This window comes from Nothoprocta perdicaria, unplaced genomic scaffold (assembly GCF_003342845.1).
Source record: "Nothoprocta perdicaria isolate Ctin4 unplaced genomic scaffold, notPer1 scaffold_25, whole genome shotgun sequence".
NCBI classification, from domain to species: domain Eukaryota; kingdom Metazoa; phylum Chordata; class Aves; order Tinamiformes; family Tinamidae; genus Nothoprocta; species Nothoprocta perdicaria.
In genome coordinates, this window is record NW_020455477.1 from 4596040 (window position 1) to 4621676 (window position 25637).

At 35.6% G+C, this 25637-nt stretch overlaps 2 protein-coding genes across 3 annotated transcripts in view; both read right to left on the bottom strand.

Moving 5' to 3' along the window:
• XRN1 (5'-3' exoribonuclease 1) overlaps positions 1 to 7054 on the bottom strand; it is a 33369-nt gene extending 26315 nt beyond the window's left edge. Inside the window, exons 1-8 of the mRNA XM_026040082.1 lie at positions 6980 to 7054; positions 4310 to 4542; positions 3385 to 3482; positions 3089 to 3198; positions 2895 to 3005; positions 2578 to 2660; positions 489 to 576; positions 224 to 392 (exon numbers count right to left, since the gene is read on the bottom strand). Of these exons, the coding sequence (XP_025895867.1) occupies positions 224 to 392; positions 489 to 576; positions 2578 to 2660; positions 2895 to 3005; positions 3089 to 3198; positions 3385 to 3482; positions 4310 to 4542; positions 6980 to 7054 (967 nt within the window). The remainder of the gene's footprint in view (positions 1 to 223; positions 393 to 488; positions 577 to 2577; positions 2661 to 2894; positions 3006 to 3088; positions 3199 to 3384; positions 3483 to 4309; positions 4543 to 6979) is intronic.
• Positions 7055 to 7812: 758 nt separating this feature from the next.
• Positions 7813 to 25637, bottom strand: part of ATR (ATR serine/threonine kinase) — a 33314-nt gene continuing 15489 nt past the window's right edge. For both annotated transcript variants that reach the window (XM_026040076.1, XM_026040077.1), the window contains 25 exons: positions 25426 to 25539; positions 24813 to 24928; positions 24240 to 24360; positions 23333 to 23470; positions 22498 to 22705; positions 21950 to 22128; positions 21696 to 21860; positions 20472 to 20563; positions 19924 to 20015; positions 19368 to 19545; positions 18619 to 18795; positions 18066 to 18225; positions 17378 to 17557; positions 16843 to 16985; positions 16307 to 16404; positions 15529 to 15761; positions 14682 to 14816; positions 14134 to 14334; positions 13654 to 13797; positions 12811 to 12961; positions 12209 to 12365; positions 11920 to 12073; positions 10845 to 10996; positions 9655 to 9760; positions 7813 to 8444 (listed from right to left, as the gene is read on the bottom strand). In XM_026040076.1, the coding sequence (XP_025895861.1) occupies positions 8271 to 8444; positions 9655 to 9760; positions 10845 to 10996; positions 11920 to 12073; positions 12209 to 12365; positions 12811 to 12961; positions 13654 to 13797; positions 14134 to 14334; positions 14682 to 14816; positions 15529 to 15761; positions 16307 to 16404; positions 16843 to 16985; positions 17378 to 17557; positions 18066 to 18225; positions 18619 to 18795; positions 19368 to 19545; positions 19924 to 20015; positions 20472 to 20563; positions 21696 to 21860; positions 21950 to 22128; positions 22498 to 22705; positions 23333 to 23470; positions 24240 to 24360; positions 24813 to 24928; positions 25426 to 25539 (3768 nt within the window). In that variant the 3' untranslated portion in view covers positions 7813 to 8270. The remainder of the gene's footprint in view (positions 8445 to 9654; positions 9761 to 10844; positions 10997 to 11919; positions 12074 to 12208; positions 12366 to 12810; positions 12962 to 13653; positions 13798 to 14133; positions 14335 to 14681; positions 14817 to 15528; positions 15762 to 16306; positions 16405 to 16842; positions 16986 to 17377; positions 17558 to 18065; positions 18226 to 18618; positions 18796 to 19367; positions 19546 to 19923; positions 20016 to 20471; positions 20564 to 21695; positions 21861 to 21949; positions 22129 to 22497; positions 22706 to 23332; positions 23471 to 24239; positions 24361 to 24812; positions 24929 to 25425; positions 25540 to 25637) is intronic.

A 25637-nucleotide genomic window follows, 5' to 3' on the forward strand; every position in this document is an offset into this window, starting at 1 on the left:
ATAAAAAAAACACAATATTTTCGAAAATGCAAATAGTCATGGAGACAGCTGAAGACTGGAAAAGAAGAAAAAATTGCTTTTGATTAAAACTATACTTCAGATAGGATTATCAGACATTATTGTAATATTAGAAAAATGGTACTTAAATTTAACCTTTATACTTAACCCTAGTCTGTTTCATAGTTATATTTCTCCATAGTCATTTTTTTCCACTCCTACTTACCTCCCAATTCTGGCAAGATGGCCATGTATGTTCTATAAAGTAGCGGCAGTGCATCATGATTAATATGTAAATGAGGTAGATGAGGGATAAAATCGTTGCCTACAAGGAAACCCATTAAGATCCAATCATCTATTATCCTTTCTATGTCATATTCAAAGGATATTTTGTCCTGAAAAAAAAAAAAAGATAAAATAAAAATAAGGACATGATGTTTACATACAAAGTGTTCACATTTTTTTTTACTCACTATTCCATTAGAACTTACTTTTACTGGTGAAAATTCGTAGTCAATATATTCTCTCATTAGTGATAAGTGTAGTAAATGAAATGTGGTTTCCTCTGGTGCACATGCTCTGTAAATTTATTTAAAGTATTAAATCAATTATTTATGAATACTTTCAAAATATGTAATTAATAAGTTCAAAGTTATCTAAAAACACAATTATACTAGGATTGTATTTTTTCAGAAGACATAAATAAAAATGTTATTTATGCATTATTTTATGTTTAAAGTTGAGTCTAAAAAATTTTGCCTTAGAATCCTCTAAACAGCACATGTGACTGCACTCTATGGAAAACAGCTAGTTTACAGAAAACCTAGTAGCTTTGCCTAGTTCTGTGTTATTATAACTAGCTACTAGGAAATTATCCTATTCTCTGAAAGAAGGGACAACTTCACCTAACCTCACATCATTATACTTCTTCTGATACTACAGAACTAGTCTGAGTACATGTACAGCACAAAGCTTCATGTCTAAATCAACTAGCTTATATAGGCATTGAAATCCTCAGACTTCTGAAATTCTGCTAAAAAAGCTCAGTTTGAAAGTTTAAAACTATTCTCAAAATGCATACTTTAGTAGCTTTAAAACATGATATCATAGTGCAAAAATGAAAAATCTACTCTTAATTTCTGGCATAAGTAAATCAGTATATATTCATTTTTCCTTCTCTTCACTAAAATTAGCTAATACCCGAACCAAAAAGGTTATTAAGATTAGCAAACTGAAGACTTTGATATGCTTTATACTGGAAAGGACTATTTCAACTTTTAGATACTATAGCTATCTAAGAGCACTTCAAAGGACAAGCCAGCCTAAGCAACTGTGTGTGCATGTGTGCCTAAGCACAGTTGACATGATCCAAAGCTCTCCGAAGCTCATGTGTATGAAACCTAGAGCTACATGAAAAGTAGTAAGCCAAGCCTGAGCTACACTGTGTGAATCATCAGACCCAACTCTGTCACTTTAAAAGTAATGCTACAATTAAAGAATTCTAGAAAATCCAGGGCGATCCTATAAGGGTCCTTTATCCCTTTATTTTTTATAGCATTGGACTTGAGAATCCTCATTCAAAACAATGAACTTCCCTCAACCAATAAGTTGCCAAGAGCCAGATGCCAATTTGAACCTACTTGAATGTTTTCAATTTTTCCATGAATAAAACGCTCACTAAAGTGACAGTGACAGAAGTAGAGAAGTGCATTTGCCAGGTTTTTAAAAAGTTACAGACAAAATTCCTATAATGAGCAATTTTCTCCAGATACAAAACAGAACATACACAAAGCAATGTTTGACAAAAAAAAATGCTACTAGGAGATCTCGCCTTTTCATTCACAGTATATATATACCACCAGTCCACCAAAAGGTGGAGGGATTTTTTTCCCCCTAAAAGAACAGTAGGAAAATGACATTTTCTTTTAATATGACGTATATTCGTTTAGCAATCTTAGTTTTAACATTCTTAAAACCCAAGTTTTAATATTAAATGCCAACATCAACCACCAAAACATGACAGACTTCACCAGCATTAGTAACTGCTTTAAGTATTTAAATTATTGTAGAACAGTTTCACCTGAAAACTTCTGGAATAAAATGCTTTCTTCTGACTGATCATAATCTACAAATTAGTTCAAATGGGCAAACCCAGAACAGGAGCACACAGCCACTTTTTAATAATTCTTCTAGTAACTTGTTTGCATGCACAGTCACAGAGATATATAGAGAGGGCCTTCAGGGTTTTTTTTGGTGGTGGTGATGGTGTGGGGTGGTTTTTTTTTTTTTTTTTAAACAATTATGTAAACTGTCAGTTCAGCCAGGGCTGCTCCATTCAGAGTATGCAGCAAGAAACCGAAAGTTCTAAAGATTTTTAACAGTTGACCTGAAAACATTCATTTTCCCTTGCTAATTAATTCATATACCTAACAAGTTGGTTTCTCTAAATGCACATTTTTCTAGCAAACAGTAAACAATGACTTTATAATTAAAAATGCAAATCACAAAAAAGTTTTGATGATTCCGTATCTTTTCAATCACTTCATCATACACAGAATAAAACAGATAAAATCAGTTCACCTTTGAGATTTTTTACCACCAAATCTGACTTCTTCTCTTAAGAGTGCAAAGTGTGCTTCATGACTTGTTAATCCCAGCATAATCTGTTAGAGAGAGATGTTAAAAAGGTTTTACGACATTTTAAAATTGCTGTTCATATGAGAAATATCAAGAAATTTTATGTATTGTTCTGTTTCTTTATAAATTCAAAAGTTTAAAATAAAAAATATGTGCTTGTTTAACAGCATTTTAGTGCTTCCTATACTTACAATATACCAAAGACATTTGAAGGAACAACACAATTACAGACACTGCTCATTTATTTTAATTCCACATACCAAGTCAGCATCTAAACCGTAGAGACAGTGTCTTGTGTTTGGATCGTGGTGGGGTTTTGCTTTTTCAGCTCTGATAAACTCCATAATCTTATGTTCTCCTTCTCCTGGAGTCTGCATTAAAAAAGTTCATCAGTATGCGTTCTGCTATTAAATAAGAATTTATTTTAAGTAAATCATTAACAGAATACAATGACCTCATGGCCTGATAAGTAGACCGTTACTCCTTGCCAGGATTTGTCTGTGGAAATCTTCATATTTACAAAATATTTAAGATGTTCGTGCAATCTGGCCATGAATTCAGTTCCTGAAAACAAAAATCTACAAGTTATATACAAAACATTTCAAGAGTCATTCAAGATTGCACTTACACATGATAGAAATTAGTAAAAAACAGTAAGAAAAATAACTTGTGTCAAAGATAAATGAATAGCCATTTCTAAGTGTTTATTTTCACATCTATTCTTTGAAATTCGTTAGCAGATTATATTACCTGGTGTAATACAATTAGAGTCAAATCTGGCCTCTGTAGGGAGAGTTTCTCCCTTTTCTAAAGCCTTCTTGATTTTGTCCTCTGCTTCTTTTGCTGATCTAAAACAAAAGGGAGTAGGGTAGAGGAGGGAAGAAATCAATTTACTCTCATGGTAATGCCCTAACCACAGTCTTCCCCAATATGCATGGTTGCTTTCTAGAAGATTATTAAAAACAGTCTACCTTGTCTCTGGTGCAAATGAAGACTCAAAAATTGCTTTTTCTCCCCCAGTAGAGATAATAACCTGTCATTACCGTATCTAGATTATCAAGAAAATCATTCTATGACTGATCACGATGAAAGCAAATGAATATTGAAACAATGGGAACATTTGGAATACTTGAAAATGCTATTCCAGATGAATAAGTATCATGCAACTTGGTAACATGTTAAACAAAGCAGAAACTCTGGGATACCACCCAGCTCTAATAATTTTTTTCTCCAGTAGTAATAGAGAAAAGCAAAATGATTTTAACCTTTCTTGACCAAGGATTCTAAGAATATGTTCTAAGCAAGAAAAAAAAAACTAGTGGTTTTAAATGATATACTGTACTCTTTTCCTTTAAGATAGTTACATATTTAAGATGTTAAGATATTTAAAATATTAAAAACAAAAACAAATAAGCACTCCCAAAATCATACACAAAGAAAAAGTAATATAATAAGCAAACTTCCTTTTGTTTTGAATTACAATTTTAAGAATCAACATTTTATAAGCCTTGCCTTCATTTAACTAAAAATTGTATCTACTATCAATGGCATGACTACTCAGAATTTATTTCATGTTTCATTGGATATATTTAATATCATGTTTGTTTGTTGGGTTTTTTTTTCCCTTTTCTTTTAATATTTATGGTAAAGACAGAACATGAACAAACATCCTCACCTAAAGCGTCTCCCACGCTGCTGATTCATTTTTGCTCTTGGAGCTACTCCATCAACTGCCATGAAGAAAACCTTCCTTGGTTTAATAATACGAAATAGTACTTCCAAATAGTGAAAAATATCAGCAAAAATCTTATCCTCTGAAATTCTGAAGTGAACATCATCATCATTGGGATGTGAACACTGATGTATAATACCATTCATGTCCAGGTACAAGTTATCAAATTCTGGAATCTAAAAATGTGACACAGTTAGTATCTGTTTTGTGACAGCTGAAATAAGACAAATTGCGACCAAAGGCTGAGGAATATAAAGTCTGAAAATGAACTGAGTTAGGAAGACTTCCCCACGATTGACCGTACAGAAAAGGGCTAAGGAACTATGACTGGCTGCAGTTCTCCTGCAATTGCAATACCAAATAAATAAATAAATAGTCAGGAAAATGTGTTTTTTAATTTTGATTATTATTTTTCACTTACACAATTTTGCATCACTGCACTTTAAACAACAGATGTAGTTTCCAATGCTATTTTGCAGCAGTGCGAGCTTATGAAGCTCTAGGGCTCTCCCAGCTAACCAGTTCCTATTATGACCACTACGTGATGTCTCTTTATTCCAAAAGCTGTTTGTGCATCTAGAAAAGTGGCAATTACCACCAAGTGCTGTAGGCTTAATAACAATTCAATGATTACCCCGCCATGATTTCCAAAAGGCTTTTCTGCCGACTCCACTGTTTCAAAGATTTCTCTTGGCTTCACTTAACAACCCAGGTCCTTCCCACCTGTGGAAGCCAAGCACCCCCAGATGCAGCACATACTGCTGAGTACGTGAAACAAAGGCAATTACCTTTTTTATTGCCAAAAGGAACCAACACACATGAGAGCAATTTGCAGTAAACAAACACACTCTTTGATCCATCATACGTAAATTCTCCTGTCTTAACAACTGGAAAAAGACACTTCATTTCTTGTGGTGATTTTCAATATTGTTGATAACATCTCTACAAAATTTCTAAAGACAAATTGTCAGACATGTATTTATCGTCCAAAATTTAGAGAAATGCAGCTCTGCTTTAGTGCCAGGAACGAAGAAGAGAAACAAGAGAAAAGACCATAAAGATTTCTAGTCATCAGCAACAACTTCTGTTGCGCGTAATTTTCAGTACAGTTGCATTTGACAGACAAAGAACACTCAGTGATATTTCTGTATCACTTTTCAAATATTTTAATCAAAACAGCATTATGCCTCGTGACATGAATGAAACACCGTGGTCATATACCACATCGACCTGGCAGGCACCACTTTCAAATAGTGAGAGATCGCAGCATTGCACTCTAAAGAGATGAAAAATTAAAGCAGTACATCGTGGTGGTTTTTTTTTTTTTTTTTTTTTTTTTTTTTTTTTTTTAACAGAAGCAGCATATATCCAGAAACTAAGGATATTCAAAGAAGCAGGAATATTATACAGTTATATGTATATAACAATTATCTTCATTCTGAGTATTTTTTTTTTCTCCTGTAGTAGCAAATAGATAGCTACGGATAGTACTGTAACTCAGACAGGTGACCTACCCTAAAGGAAAAAAACATCCACCTCTCTTGAACAAAGCTACTTAAATGTATTAAATAAAAACAGACAACTTTACATATTCAAGAAAAAAGGCAGTGGGGCACCCCAGACGGAGGAACACTGGAGAGCACCATGCACAAAAGTATGTCAGATGCAGGCGACACTATCCAGACTTGAAGGGGACAGAATACAGACAGGAGCCCTGGCACACACGGTTAAGCGGCGCATTCTGCTCCCGGCAGGCGCTCCGGCAGCCGCTGTCCGGATGCGCACAGTGCTGCCCTGACCTGTCACCGGAGCAGACACACACCAAGCTCACGACGCTCCAGCAAAGCTCAAGCTGCCACCAACCTCAGCCTGCAGCCTGGACTACAGAACCTGACTCTACAAGACACTGCAGTGAAATCCAATATAACTGAGGCAAAGAGACACTCTTTGAAAACTGCTTTACCTCACGCAACTACAGTAAAGAGTCAAAAGTTTAAGTCTGGAAACGCTGAATAAAGGATACAATAGCTATCTAGTCTTTTAAAACTCTCTTAGGAGTCTCTACTTACTACTACTCTCTTAGCGTCTACTTAGAAGCAGGGGATTAACACTCACACACTTTAATTTACTGCCTAACTGCTCTCAGAATATCCTCTCAAGCCACATCCAAAACACAAAGCGGAAACAAAACCGACAAGCTAAGAGCTCGCACCCAACAGCTACCCAACAGGACTCTCTCAAAGCACGGCTTGTTTTTCCCTCCGCCCGGCCGTTGACAGCGTTACTCGCCTTGCTCAGCCTCGCTCTCCGCCCACGCGAAGTCCCGCGCACCGGGCGAGCAGGAAGCGCGGCCGGCGGCGCCGGGCGCAACAAGTGCCGAGGCGGCGGGGGCGGCGGGGAGCGGGGTGCCGCTCACAGCGCCTCGCTGCGCGCACCCCCCGCGCGCTAAGGCCCCGCTCCCTCGACACGTTAACGGCTACCTCGGCCCAGGCGCTTTCAGGAGGCACCGGAGCCGCTGCTCGCCCCACGGCTCGGCCCGGCCACGGCGGCGGGAGCGCTCGTCCTCCCCCACCCTGTCCCGTCGCGGAGGCGCCTCGGCCGCTCTCGGCTCACCTGATGCTCCTTCAGCACCTGGCTGAGGCAGGGGTAGCGCTCCGAGATCCAGCGGTAGAACTTGGGCACCCCCATGGCCGCCGCCGCTGCCGCCCCGCCGGACCCAAACAAGTGCGGGCGCCGCTCCGCCCTCCTTCCGGCGCGCCGCGCTGACAGCCGGGCCGCCGCCGGCCGCGCAGCGCCGCCCATGGGGGGGCGGAGCAGCGCCTCCCTCTCCCCGCCGCGGCAGCCGTTAACGGCCGCAGCGGCCGCGTTTGCCTCCGCGTTATGGAGGATGACGCAAGCGCCCTCTGCCCAACGGACAGATCAAAGCAGGGGCCAAGACGGCGACGGGAAAAATCTCTGGATAAGCGGACAACGCTCGAGGAAGCTCCGCCGAGTTCCTCGGAGGAACAAAAGCGGCGCCAGACGCAGTCCCCTATCCCCACCCGGCCATCTCCTCCGCCTCAGGGAGGGGAGGCGGCGAGTCCCGTAACGGCACCGCGGCCGCCGAACGGGGACCCGCGCTTGTCTCTCACACCCGTTGCACTATCACAAACAGGATACACAAATTATTTTAAAAATTACTTGTTCGACTCCTCCTTCTTTTAACAGAGCTGTCAGAAGGCTCTTTTAACAGGCACCTGTCAAAAGCACAGAGATCACACTAATCCAGAGCCAAAAATGAGGCAGCGCGGCAGCTGCTCTCACTCCAGCTTCCCTCTGCTGGAATGAAGTTACCAAACAGGGAAACAGTATACTGGTTTCTATCTACTAAGATATAAGATCCCGCATAAAGTTTTAGACATTTGAGTGATCGCATGGAAAAATATCACAGGCAATCAAAGAAAGAGTTGTACTGCAAAAACAAAATACTATATTTAGAAAGCCCTTCAGGTCCATGACTTCAGAAAGCTGAAAGCACCAAGTTAAAGAAGGCCAGTAAAAAACTTGAATGTCAACTTCCCTAATCTACAACTGAATGAAGTACCAGAACTCTACAAAAAATATTATTTTTTACAGTTACCATACAACATCCTTTGAGAGTATTTTCACATAATCATGGTCATTATGTACACAAGAAACACCTGCAAAGAATTATACAGTCTTAACTGTTCACATCCTTCAGCTGCGTAGAAAACATCATGCCTAGTACATGAGCAAATGTAGTCTTTATAATACATACTGCAAATTTACAGTTTACAGAAGCTACTTAAAAATCAGAAATCAAAGGTGGTATATTAGAATATAAGTGTTTAACATGTTTTGTTAAAGAAAATTGTTGTGAATATCTTTCCAAAACGAACCAATTTCACATATAGGGAGCCCAACCCATATACATCTGGCAGAGCAGGTTGTCATCACTTGCTTCTTGAATAAGGTAATGAACGTGTCCCTCGATAGATAAAGGTAATCCTTTTATTCTGTTTCTAGTCTTAATTACACCTTGCAGTCGCTGTTCTATATCAAGGACATGAGTTTTGGCCTAGAAACAAAGAAAAAAATAATTTGTATTTTACATAAACTTCCATATATTAAAATACTCAAAAAAATTGTTACCTTTATCAGGATATTTGAAAAAAGCATGCCATCTTAATGCAAATCCCAGACAACTAAAATTTACTTTGAAAATAATCAAATACTTTTAAAAATCATTCTCTGAAATGGACAGATTTTGGTCAAGGTATGTAGTCTGGAAAATTCAGAACAATATTACGAGCAACTAAAATTTCTTATTAAAATTTAAGTGACCTGTTTGAACAACTCATAAGAAAAAGTTTTTTTTATGAGCAACTTAAAATAATCAGCTCTGAGACCCACTTACACTATCTTAATCACACAAGTTACAGTGAAACATTTTCATTCAAACCTCAAGCATGTAACTTACCAACTACAACAAAAAAGTTAACATATATAACACTACATGGGTAGCCTTGCAAATAAATGAAAAGCTATGCTGACGTAGTCTGGTTAGTAAACATTTGAACAAAAGATTATGTTCTGTGCTCAAATGGCTCAATTAAGCTTCTTGTTGCAATATAACTTCAATACTTTTTTTTTTTTTGATTTGCTGCTCTGTTCATCATTGCTACTTAATGTTATCTGCTATTACACATTCAGTCTTTTTTACTAAATACTCTTTTTAAGGAGGAAAAAAAATCCCAAAATTTGGCATAAAGCAAAGAGAATACATACTATTTTTGGATGATTAATATCATATCTATCAGCAGCTATAAAATAAACAGTAAAAGAACCCTAATTATTTTAATAAGTTTTTTTTTTTTTTTTTTTTTTTTTAGTAATAAGCATGCACTCCCCAAAAGGGCAAAAATATGCATGGGGAAGACTCTGGATATCACCATCACTGCAAATTTGGGGGACTCTGCCACAATCTGTGATGGGAAGCAAAAGTCTTCTTTATTCTACTGCTCTTATTGATATCCTTGTTCTAGTAATGTTACTTACAAAAATACACACACTCCTTACAACTACAATTTCTACCAATCAAAAATACTATCATAATACCCTATGGGTGACTACTATTAACATTGAGATTAGAGGAAAAGACAGAATATTTTAAAATTGAAGAACTTAAGAAAATTAAACTTCCAAGCAGAAAATACATAACCATATTGGAATCATAACAGACACTGTGAAATTTGAAATGTCTTATGTTAAGCTTGCTTGCAACCAACCTTTTCATTGACAACTTCTCCAGTTTCGTTCACCAGTGCTTTTGTATTCCCTTTGACAGGTTTACTCCACTCCACAAGAGGATCATGGAGAAAAGTCTTTAAGACACTAAATAAATACAGATATAAAAATAAATGTATAATAACCCTGTGTTTTTTTTAATCTTAACATATGATTTTCCTATATTCATTTTCTTTTAAGACATAAATTAAATAATAATGCCTATGATGGTCAGTATTTTTTTTTTAAGCTAAAATACAACTTGTAAGACAAGCATAAAACTCTATTGTTTTATGCAATGATTTAAATAATCTGGACTTTCCTGGGCAGTTCTGCTTTCTCCCTTAAAACCTGTCATTTAAAGCAACTTTGCCAGTTGATCCTGGAATTACACGTGCTTTCTGCAATTCAGATTACCTATCGAAGATGCTATGTTTCCCAGCCATTCATCAATTTTAAGTGGCATCTCCCACAACCTTTTGAAGCAAACTGTTAATTTGCTTCTGACAGATTTGCTGTATTAGCTGAAACCGTTTGTATATACTATTTATGTTGGCCTAAATGACTTTGTCTGAAATTCTGAAATGAATTAGAGAGAACTGACCCCAACATTTTGATAGTTGAAAATAAACCTCATCCAAGAGATAACAGCGATCTTTCCAGATAAAAACACACGGTTGCAATTGATTTTGCTCATAGACTATGTTTTTTCGCTATTCTGTCACATACGGATAAAGAACTGTGTCACTGTATCTTAGCTTTCATTCTTATTGTGCACAAGGAGCCTTTTACTTGTACCAAATATTCAAAGAACAATCAAATGATTGTTCTCCCTTCTCTGCAGAGTCTGGCAAAAATATGGATTTAATTCAGCAGGAATATGGATTTAATTCAGCAGGAACTAAGAAAATTATGTAATAAATGAAAAAAGTATACTTCAAGCTGTGCACAAGTTTTTAGTATATAAACACATCTATCTGTAGTAGTAACAAAGCACTGAGATGAGTCTAAAAACCTAGTAGTGAATATTTATATTGATGTAAATTTAACTTCACGTCACAGTCAGTCTTAGACATAGTAAGACATAGTCAGAATGGGCCTATTAACCAATAGTTACTGTTTTGAGTTATTGGGCTATAGACTTGATTCTTTTCCCCCCCATCAGAGTTTAGAGCAAAATCCAGGGTCATACCTCATTAGAGGTTCTCGCTGATCCCGCATCAGCCTCATGGTCACTTCACAAGCTCTTCGGAAAAGACCTTCTGTTCCCATCGGACCCATTCCATTAACCATATTATGAGTGAGACGAAAAGGAACAATTTCTGGAACTTCAAAAGTTTCGCCCTTTAAATTGATAAAAATAAAGTTGCATTAGACATCATTAACTAAAACAAATAGTAACCAATAAAAAAAAGCAAGCAACAGTATCCCGCCCAGCACTGTCTGACAGTTTCCTTGATGACACAAGATGTTTCAGATCACTGTTCCTTCTCAACTGGGTGGGGCAAATTACTATGAATAAAGGATGCCAGTTTCTAAATAACATCTACTTTCTTGTTTTAAAACAGTAATACAGGAACTAAATTTAAATCTCTCTCTGTACACAAATAATACATATTATTGCCTGTGGTCTCATAGTCTTAACCTGACTTTTTCCCCCTAATCATATATAACCATTTTTTTTTTTGATAAAACTTTTTTTTTTTTAAATAATTAAAGGTTATATACACAATTTAAGCTCTCTGAAAAGGTAGCAAGATTCTGTATTGACAACACCTCTGCTTCACTGATGTGAATTAAAAAGGGGTATAGAAGTCCTATACCTGCTGTTTATTTTTATATAACATATACATTTCTGTGTTGTGTTACAGAAGAAAGAAACTCTTCAGAGTAGCAGAATTAGGCATGTAAGAACAGAAAGACTGTAATTATAGCTTTGTTTGGAGGGGTGGCAGTGAAGGGAGTCCCCAAGTACAGACAACCAACAATACTCTATAATTTCAACGTATATAAATCTATTCAAAGCATGCTTAGCTGATTGTCTAAATCAAAAAGCTGTCTGTCATTAACCCAGTATATAAATCAATTGCATACTCCTTGCATGTCCAAGATTGCTTGCTGGATGTAAATAGGGAAGTGAAAGATAATACAACAGATACTTTTAAAATAATTTTTAAAAACAGTGGAAAAGAAACCCTAGATGTTAGAAATTTGTAACTTATATCCATGGAGAATGAAGAGCAAGTTCAGCAAGGGGCTTTTCTCACCTTATTGAAAAGACAGTTGAAATCCACGTGAACGCATTCACCAGTCAAAGAATCAAACAGGATGTTTTCACCGTGACGGTCTCCTAAACCAAGTATATAACCTACCATTGACATGACTGCCACGGAGCGACAGTAGGCTGACCTACTATTGTACCTGTAGGAATAGAAATTTTTTATAAAACTCTAAAATCAGCTCCTTTATATGCCCCATTACTAATTAGCATCACTTAAATTTAGCGAAATTTATTAAATAGATAATTCTTGGGCTAGCCCAATGCCAGTTTCTCACCATGAAGTAGGATCAGGGAATGTTCTAAGAAACCATTCATGAAAAAGAGGAGGATGACGGGGCAGTAGGACTTCTTTGAACATTTTCAGCTTTTCTGACAAAGGTGCTGATTTTGGAAGCATGTGCTGACGTAGTTCCTTTCCAGTCATATAGATACCTGAAAAAAAACACCCAAACATGAAGCCTATTACAAGCAGTGCACACGCTTTACATGTACTACATACATATGCAGTTACACTCACCACACTTTGACCCAAATGGTGCATTTTTGATTGCACAAACATTTTCATAAAATTTAAATAAATGAGCACAAAGGGAAAATTGCACACAGAACATGTTCTTGGTGGGGGGCAGGAACGTAGTTTGGATGGAAAAAGCTTCTCAGTTAAGCAAGTGGTTTTACACAAATTAAAGCCACTCACTATCTGCAGCTCATTCCAGATTCACAGATGTCTCCATACATTCAAATAATTTCTGCCACATTCTTAAATTTAGATTTTATATAATTCATGTATTTTAACATCCATATTTTAACATTCTCTCTCTTCTCTTTCACCCCATAAATTCCCCTCAGAGGAATGTTACACAGTAGAGTTATTTACCCTTTTCCTTGTAAAGTTTTATTAGGATATTTCTTAAACCAGCAGTGTTGTTCACCCATTCAATTATGCCACATTCATCATTTAATGGAATAACTGCATAGGTTCGGATATGGAGTTCTCGTCTACGTGACTCTGCATCTTTTCTTAAGCACTACTCACAAAAAAATATAAATAAAATTAATAGACAACATATATAAATAAAATACAGCATTTACATGAACTTTTATACACATTCATTTTCCCCATCATATAGTGTAGGATTTAAAATTCTGAGTTTCACTATCAGGAGAAACACAAGCAAAATGTTTCTCTCACCTCTGAAGTCACTTAGATAATTTCAATAAATTGTGCAGCTTGTACAAAAGCAATATTTGAAATAAGTAATGTGTTGCTGTTTCAGAAATATCATTTGCTTTGAACTAACTGAAAATATGCTAAGTTAACCTTTGGTGTACTACTGAGCAGCAAAATATGACTAGAACAACAGGTATGACAACATTCTTACTAAGAAAAATGAATCCATTATTTGTTAGAATTCTAACACAAAACAAGAAATATGACAGCAGGATTGAAAGTTTTGGTTATCAAGCACTCCAATATATTTCTGCCAATTGTTTTGACCAATTTTATACTTTTTACAGACCTGTAAACAAAAAAAAAATTAAGTCATGCATTATTAATTCCTATTGATATCAGCTGAAATCAAATATTTTGCTATAGTTTACACTCTTCTCCAGTAAGTTCTTGCCCAAGATTACGAGCTAAGTATTTTTTTTGTTGCTTGGTTCATCATTTTATTCTAATTAATAAGTATAATGTATCTGATTTGCTAACTTATCAAACCTTATTAATAAGAGAGTTGAACTCCATGAGCCGGCAGTCTTTTCTAAGATCATCTTTTGGTTTACACATCATAATATAAGATTTCCCATCTGAACCTTTTAAGCTGATCTTTTTTGGCTTTTGAAGCGATGCAAGAATTTCCACCTAAGAAAAATTGAATTCTTTATTAACACCTGTAACAAATCCTACAAGATAACAAAAATAAGTGTAATAGACCACTGTAACAAATTACTTTAGTACTGTCATGGTGCTCATATGTTATTTACAGCATGTTGATCTCAGGTCAAAATCTGATCTGAACACCAAGAGGCCCCATATTAGTCAGGTTGTTATGACAGAAGTCATTCGTTTTCATGAAGGTAAATATCAAGCAAGCTTTTGTGTCTCTTCATCCTTCCCCTTCTAGAGGGCTAACAAAAGAAATTGCAGCTACACTCATTTGACATCAAGCTTAAAATTAGATGTTAAAAGGAGGCTTACCGTATCATCAAAGCCTGAAATGTAGGCCCAGCATCCAGGAAAAGGGTCATGGTTTGCATGTGTGCCAGGAATTGAAGGAAGAGTTGGTATCATCACAGATTGTAAAGGAATAAGAATCTCACTGAATGTGTGCTCTTCTACCAACCTTTTAAGTGTTTTGAAATGAATACTCATGCTTAATGTTGAGCTGTTTCCATCAACCTTAAAAAATGTTGTTCGTAAGTTAAAAATAAGTAGTTAAAACTGTCTTGCTATTTTACATCTACTAATTACTTCTGTTAATCAGAAAGGAAAAGGTAAATTAAGTTTCAAACAAAATGGATATAGTTCAAACCAAATACATCTAGCCCTTATTGCTTAACTTGATTTCACTCTGAACGTAATATAAATTAAAGGAATAGCTAAATGTTATCTCTATTATCAGATTTATTTAATCATGACAAAACCACAACCATAGCCATATTTTTGATATCAAAACTGCTAAATTTACTGGGGGGGAAGGGAGGGGGTGTGAATCAAACATGAAAGAACAAAGCTTATAGAAGTACCGGTTTGTTGCATAGTTCTAACAGCTTATCTGTAAGGCGTGTTGCATCTCCAATAAACTTTCCCAAAGATTCCTTCATGTGAATAGCTTTGTTTAGAATTTCCTTACATCTATTGACACGCATAGGGTAAGAAGACTGAAAAGAGAGCAGTATTAACATTTGCTTAAAAAGAAAAAAAAAAGCACTTGAACTCCAGTCATGCATATACTTTCCTTTACTTCTTGCTTGTTGTATTTAATAACAACAAAGAGGAATCTCCTATTTAATGTTGACATCTGAACTTTCCAGTCTCAAAGTGGCATTTGGTGGAGAGACTGTTATTCTAGGTTTAAACAATTCTTGTGAACCCCACAATAGTCAATTCTCAAGAAGAGAAGTCCCAAAGAAACAACTGCACTATGCTATTCAATTTTCTTTGGAACAGTTTTTCAGTTGTAGGAATAAGCAGTAAACTGTATATTTAAATTAAAGCAGAGGATTAAATATTTGATTATAAAATTGAAAGTCTTATGACAACATAAAAACAAACAAAAAAAAACCTGCCAATAGCTAACTCAGTCATTAGCTCTGTTATTCAGATCTACTTCCCAATAAATCATACAAGTAAGTATGCATCTTGATTAGCATCCTATTCTGGAGCATTTAAATTATATCTGAACTTTAGACTGGTCTGCACTAAACTCTTTTCAAGTGATAAGAACATATCCTGCTCCACAACACTGCTGCAGCAGCTAAAACACTATTACTTCTATGAATAATTTTAAGCAAAATAGGCTAGAATTGCTTTCTCCCTGCTAAAAACAGTTTTACACACTTAATGAAAGTGTAGCTGTCCTTATTAAGGTACCTTGGACACAGCAGTCATCATCCACATTGCCTGCTGGGGATAGGCCAGGAACACTTTAGCAACAATCCCCATCAGAACAGCAAAGACTTCATCATGAGAGTGACAGATTCGGGAGATTAACTGAGAAAAAGCTGTCAGAAATTGGTAAGGTGCCAGGTGATTGGTGTGCTCTGTAATCACCTTATTTATTTTCGCTAAATCATTTTTCATTTGACCACGTTCTGAGCGACTTGCTGAAAAACACAAGATAGATTATGTTCCTTAAAATCATTTAAACATTCATTAAAATCATTTTCAGGTAGAAAATGACAGAAACATATTTTGTAGTCAACTTCCGACCAAAAAAAACCAACAAAACAAAACAACAAAAAAGGAGAAACATAAGGAAAAAGACTACGCTAATACAGAGTTCTTTATATAAATGTTTCAGTAACTCAATTACTTATAAATACTTATTGAAGCTATTAACTAATTAGAATAATGAGAATCATGTCTAATACAGACAACACAATACATGAAGAACAACCCTCCACACACTCGGGAAAAAAAAAAAAGGAAACTGTGCAAGCAATTAAAATAATTCAGGCTTTTAAGACTTTTAAGATAATACCTATTAACAACTAATAATTAAAAAAAATAATAATAGTAGTAGGCTTGTTTTCATATCATCTCAGGCAGTATGTCTAGACAAAGATATGTAAGCATATTCATTGTTCTCTTTCAACAAGCTATATAGAAGTATGACACTATAAGTATGTGCAGGGAAATAATGTCCTACCTTTATCACATTCATATGCTTTTGCTCCAAAATCCAGCCACAGAGATAGCATTCTTGGCATTGACTGATAGATGAATTGGTTTCCATACTGGAGAGACCTGTTTATTTCATGTTTAAATCACAGCATTTTAATGAAATATATTAAAATCAGATTAATAAATCTTACAAAACTGTACAGGCTTAATTGTTTCACAACCTATTCTGCACTTCAGAAATACATGAAGCAGTTTAATGGATACGCAACAATTGAAAGACTACCAATATATAAAAGTTCAGGCTGTGTTAATCAAAGCTGCAGACGAAATAAGTAACTTGGTAAATACAATAGCTCTCTTAGACAAAAGAAATAACTGTTTATTTATAAAGTATAAGTAAGCTCTATTAAATGATGCATTTAGTGTTTTTCTTTTACAAAATTGCATTAAAATTTTAATCAGTCTGAACTCTACTGTTGAAAGCCAATATATTTTTATGTATTTTTGAGCACTAGAGTACTCATTCTATACAAACTACACAAAGATGTGGTAGGGTCTAACCTGCCAAAATGATGAACAATGTATCTAATCAGATCTCCTTGCTTTTCCATCTTATTGTCAGTTACCATCGGCATTAATTTATCATAGTATTTAGCAAGATAAAAATGTCCATCTTCCCATTCTGGCAAAAAAACTGTAACATCCTGAAAAAAGAAAAGAAATATGAAAATGCTAAATATTACAGTACTTTTTATAAAAACTATCCAGATTCCATCATTTTTGACTATTCCAATGTTCATTATACTTTTCTAAAACATTTTTTCTCATATACTTACGTTCTTTTTTATTTCTTTTTTCCTTTTAACCTCAAGAGAGTGTATACATACATGTATCAGGTATATTTAGCTTCCATTAAAGCTAATTCATACAGTTTTATCTTTAAAACAAGACTCATTTCCTTCCTACACATTGATACACCATTTAATACCAGTGGTACTCAGCTGTACTATGGGAAGTTGGCATGGTTTACATAATAACAGTATTTTGCTACATTATTTAAAAATGTCATCTTGTTAACATTAGCATATTTAATTACCTTATACTTTTTCATAACTGCATTGCTTTCAAAATTAGCAGTTTCTTCCATAAATCTGCCCACTAGCAGCATTGCACGACCATGGACGAGTTGATTTTTGGTATCACACAGCGCTTTATTCTCAGGGAAACACAACTCAACCCCCTTCTGTAGAACAATGAGTGCTTGGTGAACCTCACCCTAAATAGAAAGAAGAAAATGTCTCTTTTACTTTAAATAAGAGATGTAAAACAGCTTTCAGCAAAGTTCATTCATCAGTGTGTTTCAAAACATTCTGATCGTAGTGACTGGGTATTATTGTCCTCAGATGCTTCCTATATTCCCTTTTTTGTCTCAGCATCACTGTCCCTTTGCATGTAGCTCAGCAACTGCTCTCATGCTTGCTGCCTAATTCAAAATAGTTAAAAGAATACAAGTAAAAGAGGAGTCTACAATTCAAAATGATTAAATTAGCCTAGCCTGCTTTCCTAGAAGCAGATAATCCATCTATTTCATATAGAGTTGTCAGAAGACTCAATGGATACAGAACAGGGCTGACTAGCAGGTAGAGGTAAAAACCTGAGGTTCATTTACAGCAAGAATGTATGACTACGGTCCCAGTTGACCTATCTTTCTTTCTACTTGAAGAAAGCTGAAAGTTACTTTCTTGTACATACAAAAAAAAAAAATCAATTTTTATTTTGCTCACCTTGGACCAGAGCCACTTTGCTCTTTCTATATAAAGCTCGGAGAGCGTGGACTCGCCAGCATTCAGAAGGGCATTATATGCAGTCTGGTGATGGCCAGCTTTTCTTGCAATTCTGGCACTCTGGAGCCAACACTGACCTACCATTTCACTGTAATCCTGGCTGCAGAGATATTTTTGTAGAAAGTGAAAAATTTCAGTTATCAACACTTACTTATAATATCAAATAAATATCACAGTGTGCTAAATTGTAAATAAAATATCTCCATATGTTACAAAGAACCTGTTTAAAATTATTTGTAATATTTATGTGTTTCACAGTTCTTCCATTTAAGCCTAAAAATACTTTCCCCCGTGTTCCTCCTTTACTGTTTCTGAACTGACAGACACCACTTCTGTCTTCCAATCTGAACATAAGTAATACAAGGAGAGGACTGCAGTTGCTTGCAACGTAAGTTTCTGCAGATTTTTTTTTATCTTGCCTCTTTTAATATGTAATTGGAAAACCAGAATTTGACTTACGGAGAACACACACAAGAACTGGTCATGTTCTCACCTTTTACTGAGACTAAGCAAAGCCCTTCTCAGTGCTAAAATCGGTTCCTTTGCTCTGTAGGAGTTTTGGGTCATTTCAATACGAGCACACCAATTCAGGGAATCTCTACCATGGTCACCATCTGGTTGCTGGAAAAATGGCCCAATACTGTGCTCCAGCTCACACAGCATATGCAACCTAGGACAGCAAAATAAAGGTAGGTTGAAAAGGTTTGCTGTTTGGAGGTTCTCTCTTTCTTTCTCTCTCTCTTTCTCTCTCTCTCTCTCTCTTTTTTTTGGCCATAAGCTGGCCATACAACTCAGTCCATATATAGTAGGAATTACTTTAAAAGCAAAAACACTGCAATATCAAAATCCATACCCAAAAGATAAAACTATTTAAAATGAGAGTTTTGAATTCCTCCTGTTCTTTGCTGAGAAAAGAATGCCACTGTCAGATTAAGAATAACGTTATTTTATTGACTCTATCTACCATCTTAAACACAAAGTTCAGTTGTACATTTTTATTACCTGATATTCACATGAACTTGCTGACTACTTGCCTATACCGCTCTTATCGAATTTCTCATGAAGGACAAATTCCTAATTTAAAGGTTTCCAGTTGGTAGATAATGCAAGAAAAAAAAGGTGTGCATAAAAAACACCAGCATCGTTTATTGTGGTAATGAAAAATTCTTACTGATATAATCTAGTACCTAGCAGTGTATGCTTTCCAAATTTGAAAATGCAGTGATAAAAGAATAAAGAAACCTGATAATGTGTTCATATCCTCGCTGATAGGATCCTCTTTCAAAGCTTGCTGCTGAAAGGGGTACAATCTGCTCTGCTCGAACAACTTTCAAGGTTTCGTAAAAGGCAGCTTCATTTTTCTTCTTGGCTGATAACAGTAAATGTCCCAGTCTGACACTCCAAGTAGTGGACTTCACATCTTTGGGAGCAAAGTAAAACAAAATAACCCCCTGTTTGTTTAGTAACTTAGCCTAAACATGCTAATTTGTCCTAATATTCCACTGAAAACTTTCCAAAATAAGTTACTCCAAACTGAACAAATGAATTTTAAAAAGACCATATTATCTACCTCTCCACCACACACTTTGAGGGGGAGAGAAAAAAAAAACGCTTGCTTAAAGACCATGCAGCATAGAAACAAATTCTTTGATAAATAAAATTTAGAAGACTATTAGTCAATATCCCCTCTACTCCCAATAACTAACTTCCCCTTGGTTGCTTAATGCTGACCAAGTTAGAAAACACATTTGCTAAGAAAATCAAGCAATATTCATATTTTAGTATCAAGAAAATCTACCTGAAGCCAAATAATTTTCCAGTAAATCCCACTGTGACAATTTCCAGGCTGCCTCTACTCTGTACGTGTTCAGCTCAGAAATCCATTCTGATCTGTTCAAAAAAGGCAATAAAAACGGTTGTGTTTAACTTGTTTTTTTTTTTCCCCACATGCAGTTCTACATGATCTTAACAATAGTCTTTGTATAAAATTTTCCTTTCTGCTTTAAAAAAAGGTAAGCTTGCTTAAAATAAAAATAAATAATATTTAAAATATCTTCCAATTCATTTTTCCTATTACACTATAGAATTACTACGGAACAAGGGACTTGTAAGGTAATGACGAAGGATTCTAGTGTTTAATAAATGAAAATTATTCGCAATGAACATAGCTCAGACAAGCACACATCTAGATGTTCTGAATTTACAAAGAGAGTTCTGCAAAATTCACAAGCTTCACACTGCTAGTAAGATATCCCTGAAAAGCCTTATATGCTTGAGAAAGCACAAAAATGACTACTAATACATAGCTACAATACAGGACTGTCAGACTGCTCTAATATTAAGTACCTGTTGGCAAGTACTCCATTGACCTGAGTAATTACAGTTGACAACTGACCAAGGCCTAACATGGACTTCACTACACCATGATAATGAATAATCTAGAAATAGAAAAAAAAACAAACAAAATAAATTAATACACTCACATATATATTCTCCATAAATACTTGGCAGTTTTAAAGAGGAAGTATGTCAATTTGGATGTATAACTTTTTAAAGCATGAAAAAGCATAACCAGTTGCATCACAAGGCTTAATGAACATTCACTATGTAAAGAAATCCCCCATTTCCAAAGAACCTAAATTACCATAAGAAATTTTTGAAGTGTCTTAACACAGATCATAAGATGTTCGCCAATTTAATAATACACGTATTAAGAGCTGTGAACAAAAAATTGTTTTCAAGAAATAAAAAATAAACACAGAAGAAAATCATCCCACAGAAAAAAGCAATCAATTTCACTCTTGCTAATAAAAATGTGTTTGTATTTAGACATGAATAAATTAGGATCATTTAATCCCTATGCTTACTACATATTCTCAGCTGTACTTAAATACTAACACCCTTGCTTCACGATGAGGTGCAAGACAGTAAGGGGAAACCAGCTGGAGAAGCATTTTTAAAATCCCTGTTACTAGGAGAGTAATACAAATATAAAGAAGGTAATACACCTTTTGATTTTTTTTTTTCCATTTATCAGTACAGTACCATATGCTTTACAGTACCATATGCTTATAAGCCCCAAGGGAAGGTAGGGAAAGGGGTAGTGGAATATTTTTTTTCTTTAATCTACTTCCAACTGCTCTTGTATTAGATGCTTTTTTCACTCGAACGCAATCAAAATGGTAAATCAGAATTAGTTTGAATGAAATCTATCGCTACTTGCTTTACAGTCCTGCAGCATGTATCAATATGGATTGATACTTTAAATGATCAAACCCCAGGTGTTCTCAAATAAAGGTTCATCTGAAATTCATGAAAATGTGGCTACAACAATACATTAACAATTAATCCAACATTGCTCGCAAATTACAGTATAAAACCCCTATGAAGAGATTTGCTACAGTTCATGAAAGAAAGCAGCAATTCATACTTAACTTCCATAGAGGGTACTTATGTTCACAGACAACTTTAATTTTCTTAAGTAGTATTTGGGCTTTATCTTGTATTAAAGTAGTAGTACATTGTGGAAGACTAAGATAAAATGTATTAAGAATTTGTCCTGTAGTTTACCTGATCAGGTTCCAGTTGGATAGCCCTGTCATAGCAGGCTGTGGCATCTCTTAGCAAGCCAATACTTTCATGTTCAAGGATTTGTTCTTTGAGGGATGGTTCTGCTTTCCGAATCGCACTCACACCAGCTACTCCATCTGGCTCATGCATAGCAGCATACAATTTCTTTTTTCAAACACAGAACATAACAGAATGGTAAATGGACATCAAAAACAACTCGTTGGACATCAAAACAACAGAAAAGATTTCCAAACCTGAAGAAATCCAAGATGCTCCTGAATATTTTGTTTCTTCTCTGTGATGAATGATTCAAAATGCATTACAGCCCGTGTGTACGCTTTAGAGCGAAAGGAAGCCACAGCGAGAGTATCCTGAGGTATGAGGTCTAGAAAACGTGTCACATTTTGATATTCTCCGTAGTCCTCACTTGATGCTATAAAAAAGTTTAAAAATCTTCAATTCTTAAAAGAACCCAATATACCACAATTGTATTAATTCATTTTCCATTTTAGTGAGATACACTGTTTAAGAACAAATTTTCCTCTTCTATCAAAAATAATTTGTTTAAAGCAATGCTGCTGAACCTCCTCCTGCATTGTTCAAGATAAAGTATATGTTAAACTGAAATTTCAGAAAACTCTCAGAAAATCAACATTTCTTTTTTATTTTGAAACCCTATTTCTTAAAATAGCCATTATGGTCATAATGAAGTGGAACATAGTGAAGTGGGTCATAGTGAAGTGGAACATTTAAATACTTGAAAAAGGTAAATATCACTTAAAATACAATAAACATTACTCACTTTTTAGATCACCTCTGTCTTTGTTAGACTTGCTACTATTTTTCTCAGCAATAAGCATTTGAAACTTATGTCGAGCCCACTGAGTTAGATGATCAAGCATGGAAAACACTGTCTGCATGCTCAGCTGACTTAGATCAGATGCACTGTCCTGAAGTCTCCTAGTACACATGTCATCATGTTTTAGAACAGCCATAATCTCTGCATAAACCTACACAAATATTAAAACAATAAAAAAAACAAGTGTCATACTATCATCAAAAGAGCAATAAACTTAGTCTATAACCAGAATGCTTGTTCACAGATATCTTATCTATGCAAATTTTAAATCAGTTCAGCATAACCTATTTTTTTCATTCTCTGGAACATCTGCTAAAGTAAACTCAAGGAAAATCAAAACTTCCATTGCGTTCTGCGTGGATCTGCGTGGATCTTGTAGCTAATTTTTTTTCTACTTAAACTGTAGGAATACACAAGAAAAAGAATATATGCGTCTGAATTCTCAGAAGGGTACAAGTTCAATATATTCTTTTCTTGTGTTGTACTCTCTTCCTCTGTGCACTCTTCTAGCTCTTGATACTATGGAAATCATTATTACTGTCTCTCTTTTTATGTCTTTCTAAAACATCAAGAAGAAATAAAAACATAGAAAAAAATCTGATTACCATCTTGCAGGAATATATTCATAATGTAACTGAAAACATATACTATCAACATAAAGGAGAAATATTTTATGCCCACACAATTTGTTCATATAGAACTGTAGTAATGACCAGCTCTTGGGAAAAGTAGCTCCTGGAAACATTTATTTAGGACAGCTCCTCCTTAAAACCCTCACCTCTTGTTGATCTTCTTGACTGCATCCCAACAAAACATAGACAAGAATGTGTGGAAGCAGATAAATGGTTACTTTATAGTCGTTCTTCATCATAATACTGCAGCAATTGAAAACTTTTCTGGCAAGTTCATGCCGCACCTGTAAGAAAGACAGCATTTCTATGAAAAGCAAAATTACAGAAATGGCTTGTGCAAATATATGAACAATTCATTAGCATTAACAGTAATAAATTAATGAATTATTAATAAAAAACAGTCAATAGGAAAGCATAAGAGTTTACTTCTGCACTCAACCTTTCTTCTGTCCTTATAAGATGGCAATACACACACACACACACACACACACACTCAGTACTTTCAGTACTCCTCTCTGAAATGAGGAGAGGCCCGTGAAGCCAGAGAACTAATGCAGTTATATTTACTTCTGAATATGGTTAGTTTAGAAGTGATTTTTTCAGTGTGTCACTTACATGTTAGACTACAGGCGACAGGGAGTTAAAAAAAACACAAAGAAAAACACAAGTTCTTGTTATGTGCTCAAAGTATGGGAAAACGAAATAATTTTTTCAAAGACTTCCAAGAAGATAAATGAAGGTTTTACAGAGGCATTGCAGGTATTCAGAAGCATTTGTCAGGGTGTTTATCAAAAAAAAAGACTCTGCAGACATGGGTGGACTAGACCTTTGGTTTTGACACAATCAGTTAAAGTTTAGAGTTCCAGGGCAAGTGCAAGGAAGGTACATGGTTACCCTGATGATGCATGAAGTGTCTGTAGTGTGTGCTATATAAGCAGGCCTATTGATAAAAGGCTATAATACTTTCTCATCCACCCCTGACTTTCAGAGACTGGAATTAGATTGAGTAATTATAATTGTATTTACAAACGTAAACCGCAGATTTACTCTTACCTTTGTTATAAGATAACCTGCCCAAGTTGCTGACCATTCTGCAAAATTATCACCTAATTTGCTTAAGTAAATTGGCTTCTTCATCTTAGACCAATTCACATTTTTTTGATAACTTTTGTACCTGTAAGTTTAAAATCTCCATTAGTAAAACTGACATTATTATCTGGAAATAAGAAACAGTAAGAAATTAGTTGGCAAGTGCTTGAACTAGAATCTATTCAGCGTTTTTTATTTTTCCTCTCTCCTCAAGAGAATTAACAAAGCATTGCGAATCACCAAATGAAACACATTTTCACTCCACAGATCATTGAAAAAATACCTGAAATAAAACCTAACTTGTTACCACCACTTTTAAGGCTACTGGAACAGTTGTTCAAATCAAACTTAGAAATGCTGTTTGAAAAATATGAGCCAAATTTGTCAATTTGATATCTCAGTCTTCAGAGAATAGTAATGATCTCCCTCCCCCACATACACATACCCACGCACACAAACTTATGACTTGATTAATAGAATGGGGGGAAAATGCTTTTCAAGTTGTAATACTAATAAGCCAAGCAAGCAGTCACATACCGTGTATTTAAGTGAGGTTCCAAGATTTCTTGCACATGTTCAGGAAACCTCCTCCAAAGTCTGGAGCCTGGGCAGTCAGTGTTTGTCTCTCTGCAGTCATAGATAGACAACAACTCCTGAAAAAACATGGTTCACATGAACCAATTAGCACTGAAAGTGCATTTAGAAAGAAAATTGGTGCATACAGACACACAAATTACAGCATGATAATTCCAAAACTGTATCTTCTTAACTTTTGCCCAGTATTATCTCCTGTTACTAGAGAGACAGATTTCAGCCAAGTATTAACGGGCTCAGTTCTTCAGTTGGTACCTGGGCATTATCAAATACTCCTCACATCAACCGATAAGCCAGGATCAGAAGCTGAACTAATTCTTCCTTGTCCAGGATCCTATTAAATTTTCATAACCTGCTGACTCTATGGGGCCATTCATTTTCTCTTGGAACAACTAAGTAGGCTGGACTTTTCACAAAGATATTAAACAAGAAGAAATCAGCTCTATAACTCAAACGTACATACATCTCAAAACATAGGATTTGCAGTGCATAAAATTCTGTGTTTAATGTCGGAGAAAATAATTCAAGAAGAAGTAGACCTAACCATGTATCTTACCTGAATGGCATATGCTGCAGAATCTTGAGCACGAACATTATCCGCATAAGCGAGAAATGCTCTGGTCAGTTCCATTAGTAATCCAAAGGCAAAATTTGGATCCTCCACTCCAGTCTCAGTTATAAACAAAATGTCAATTTTATTAAAAGAAACAGAGTAATTGCTGTATCATTAATGTCCTGATAATCACTTTGAAGCCCATCTCAAACTCA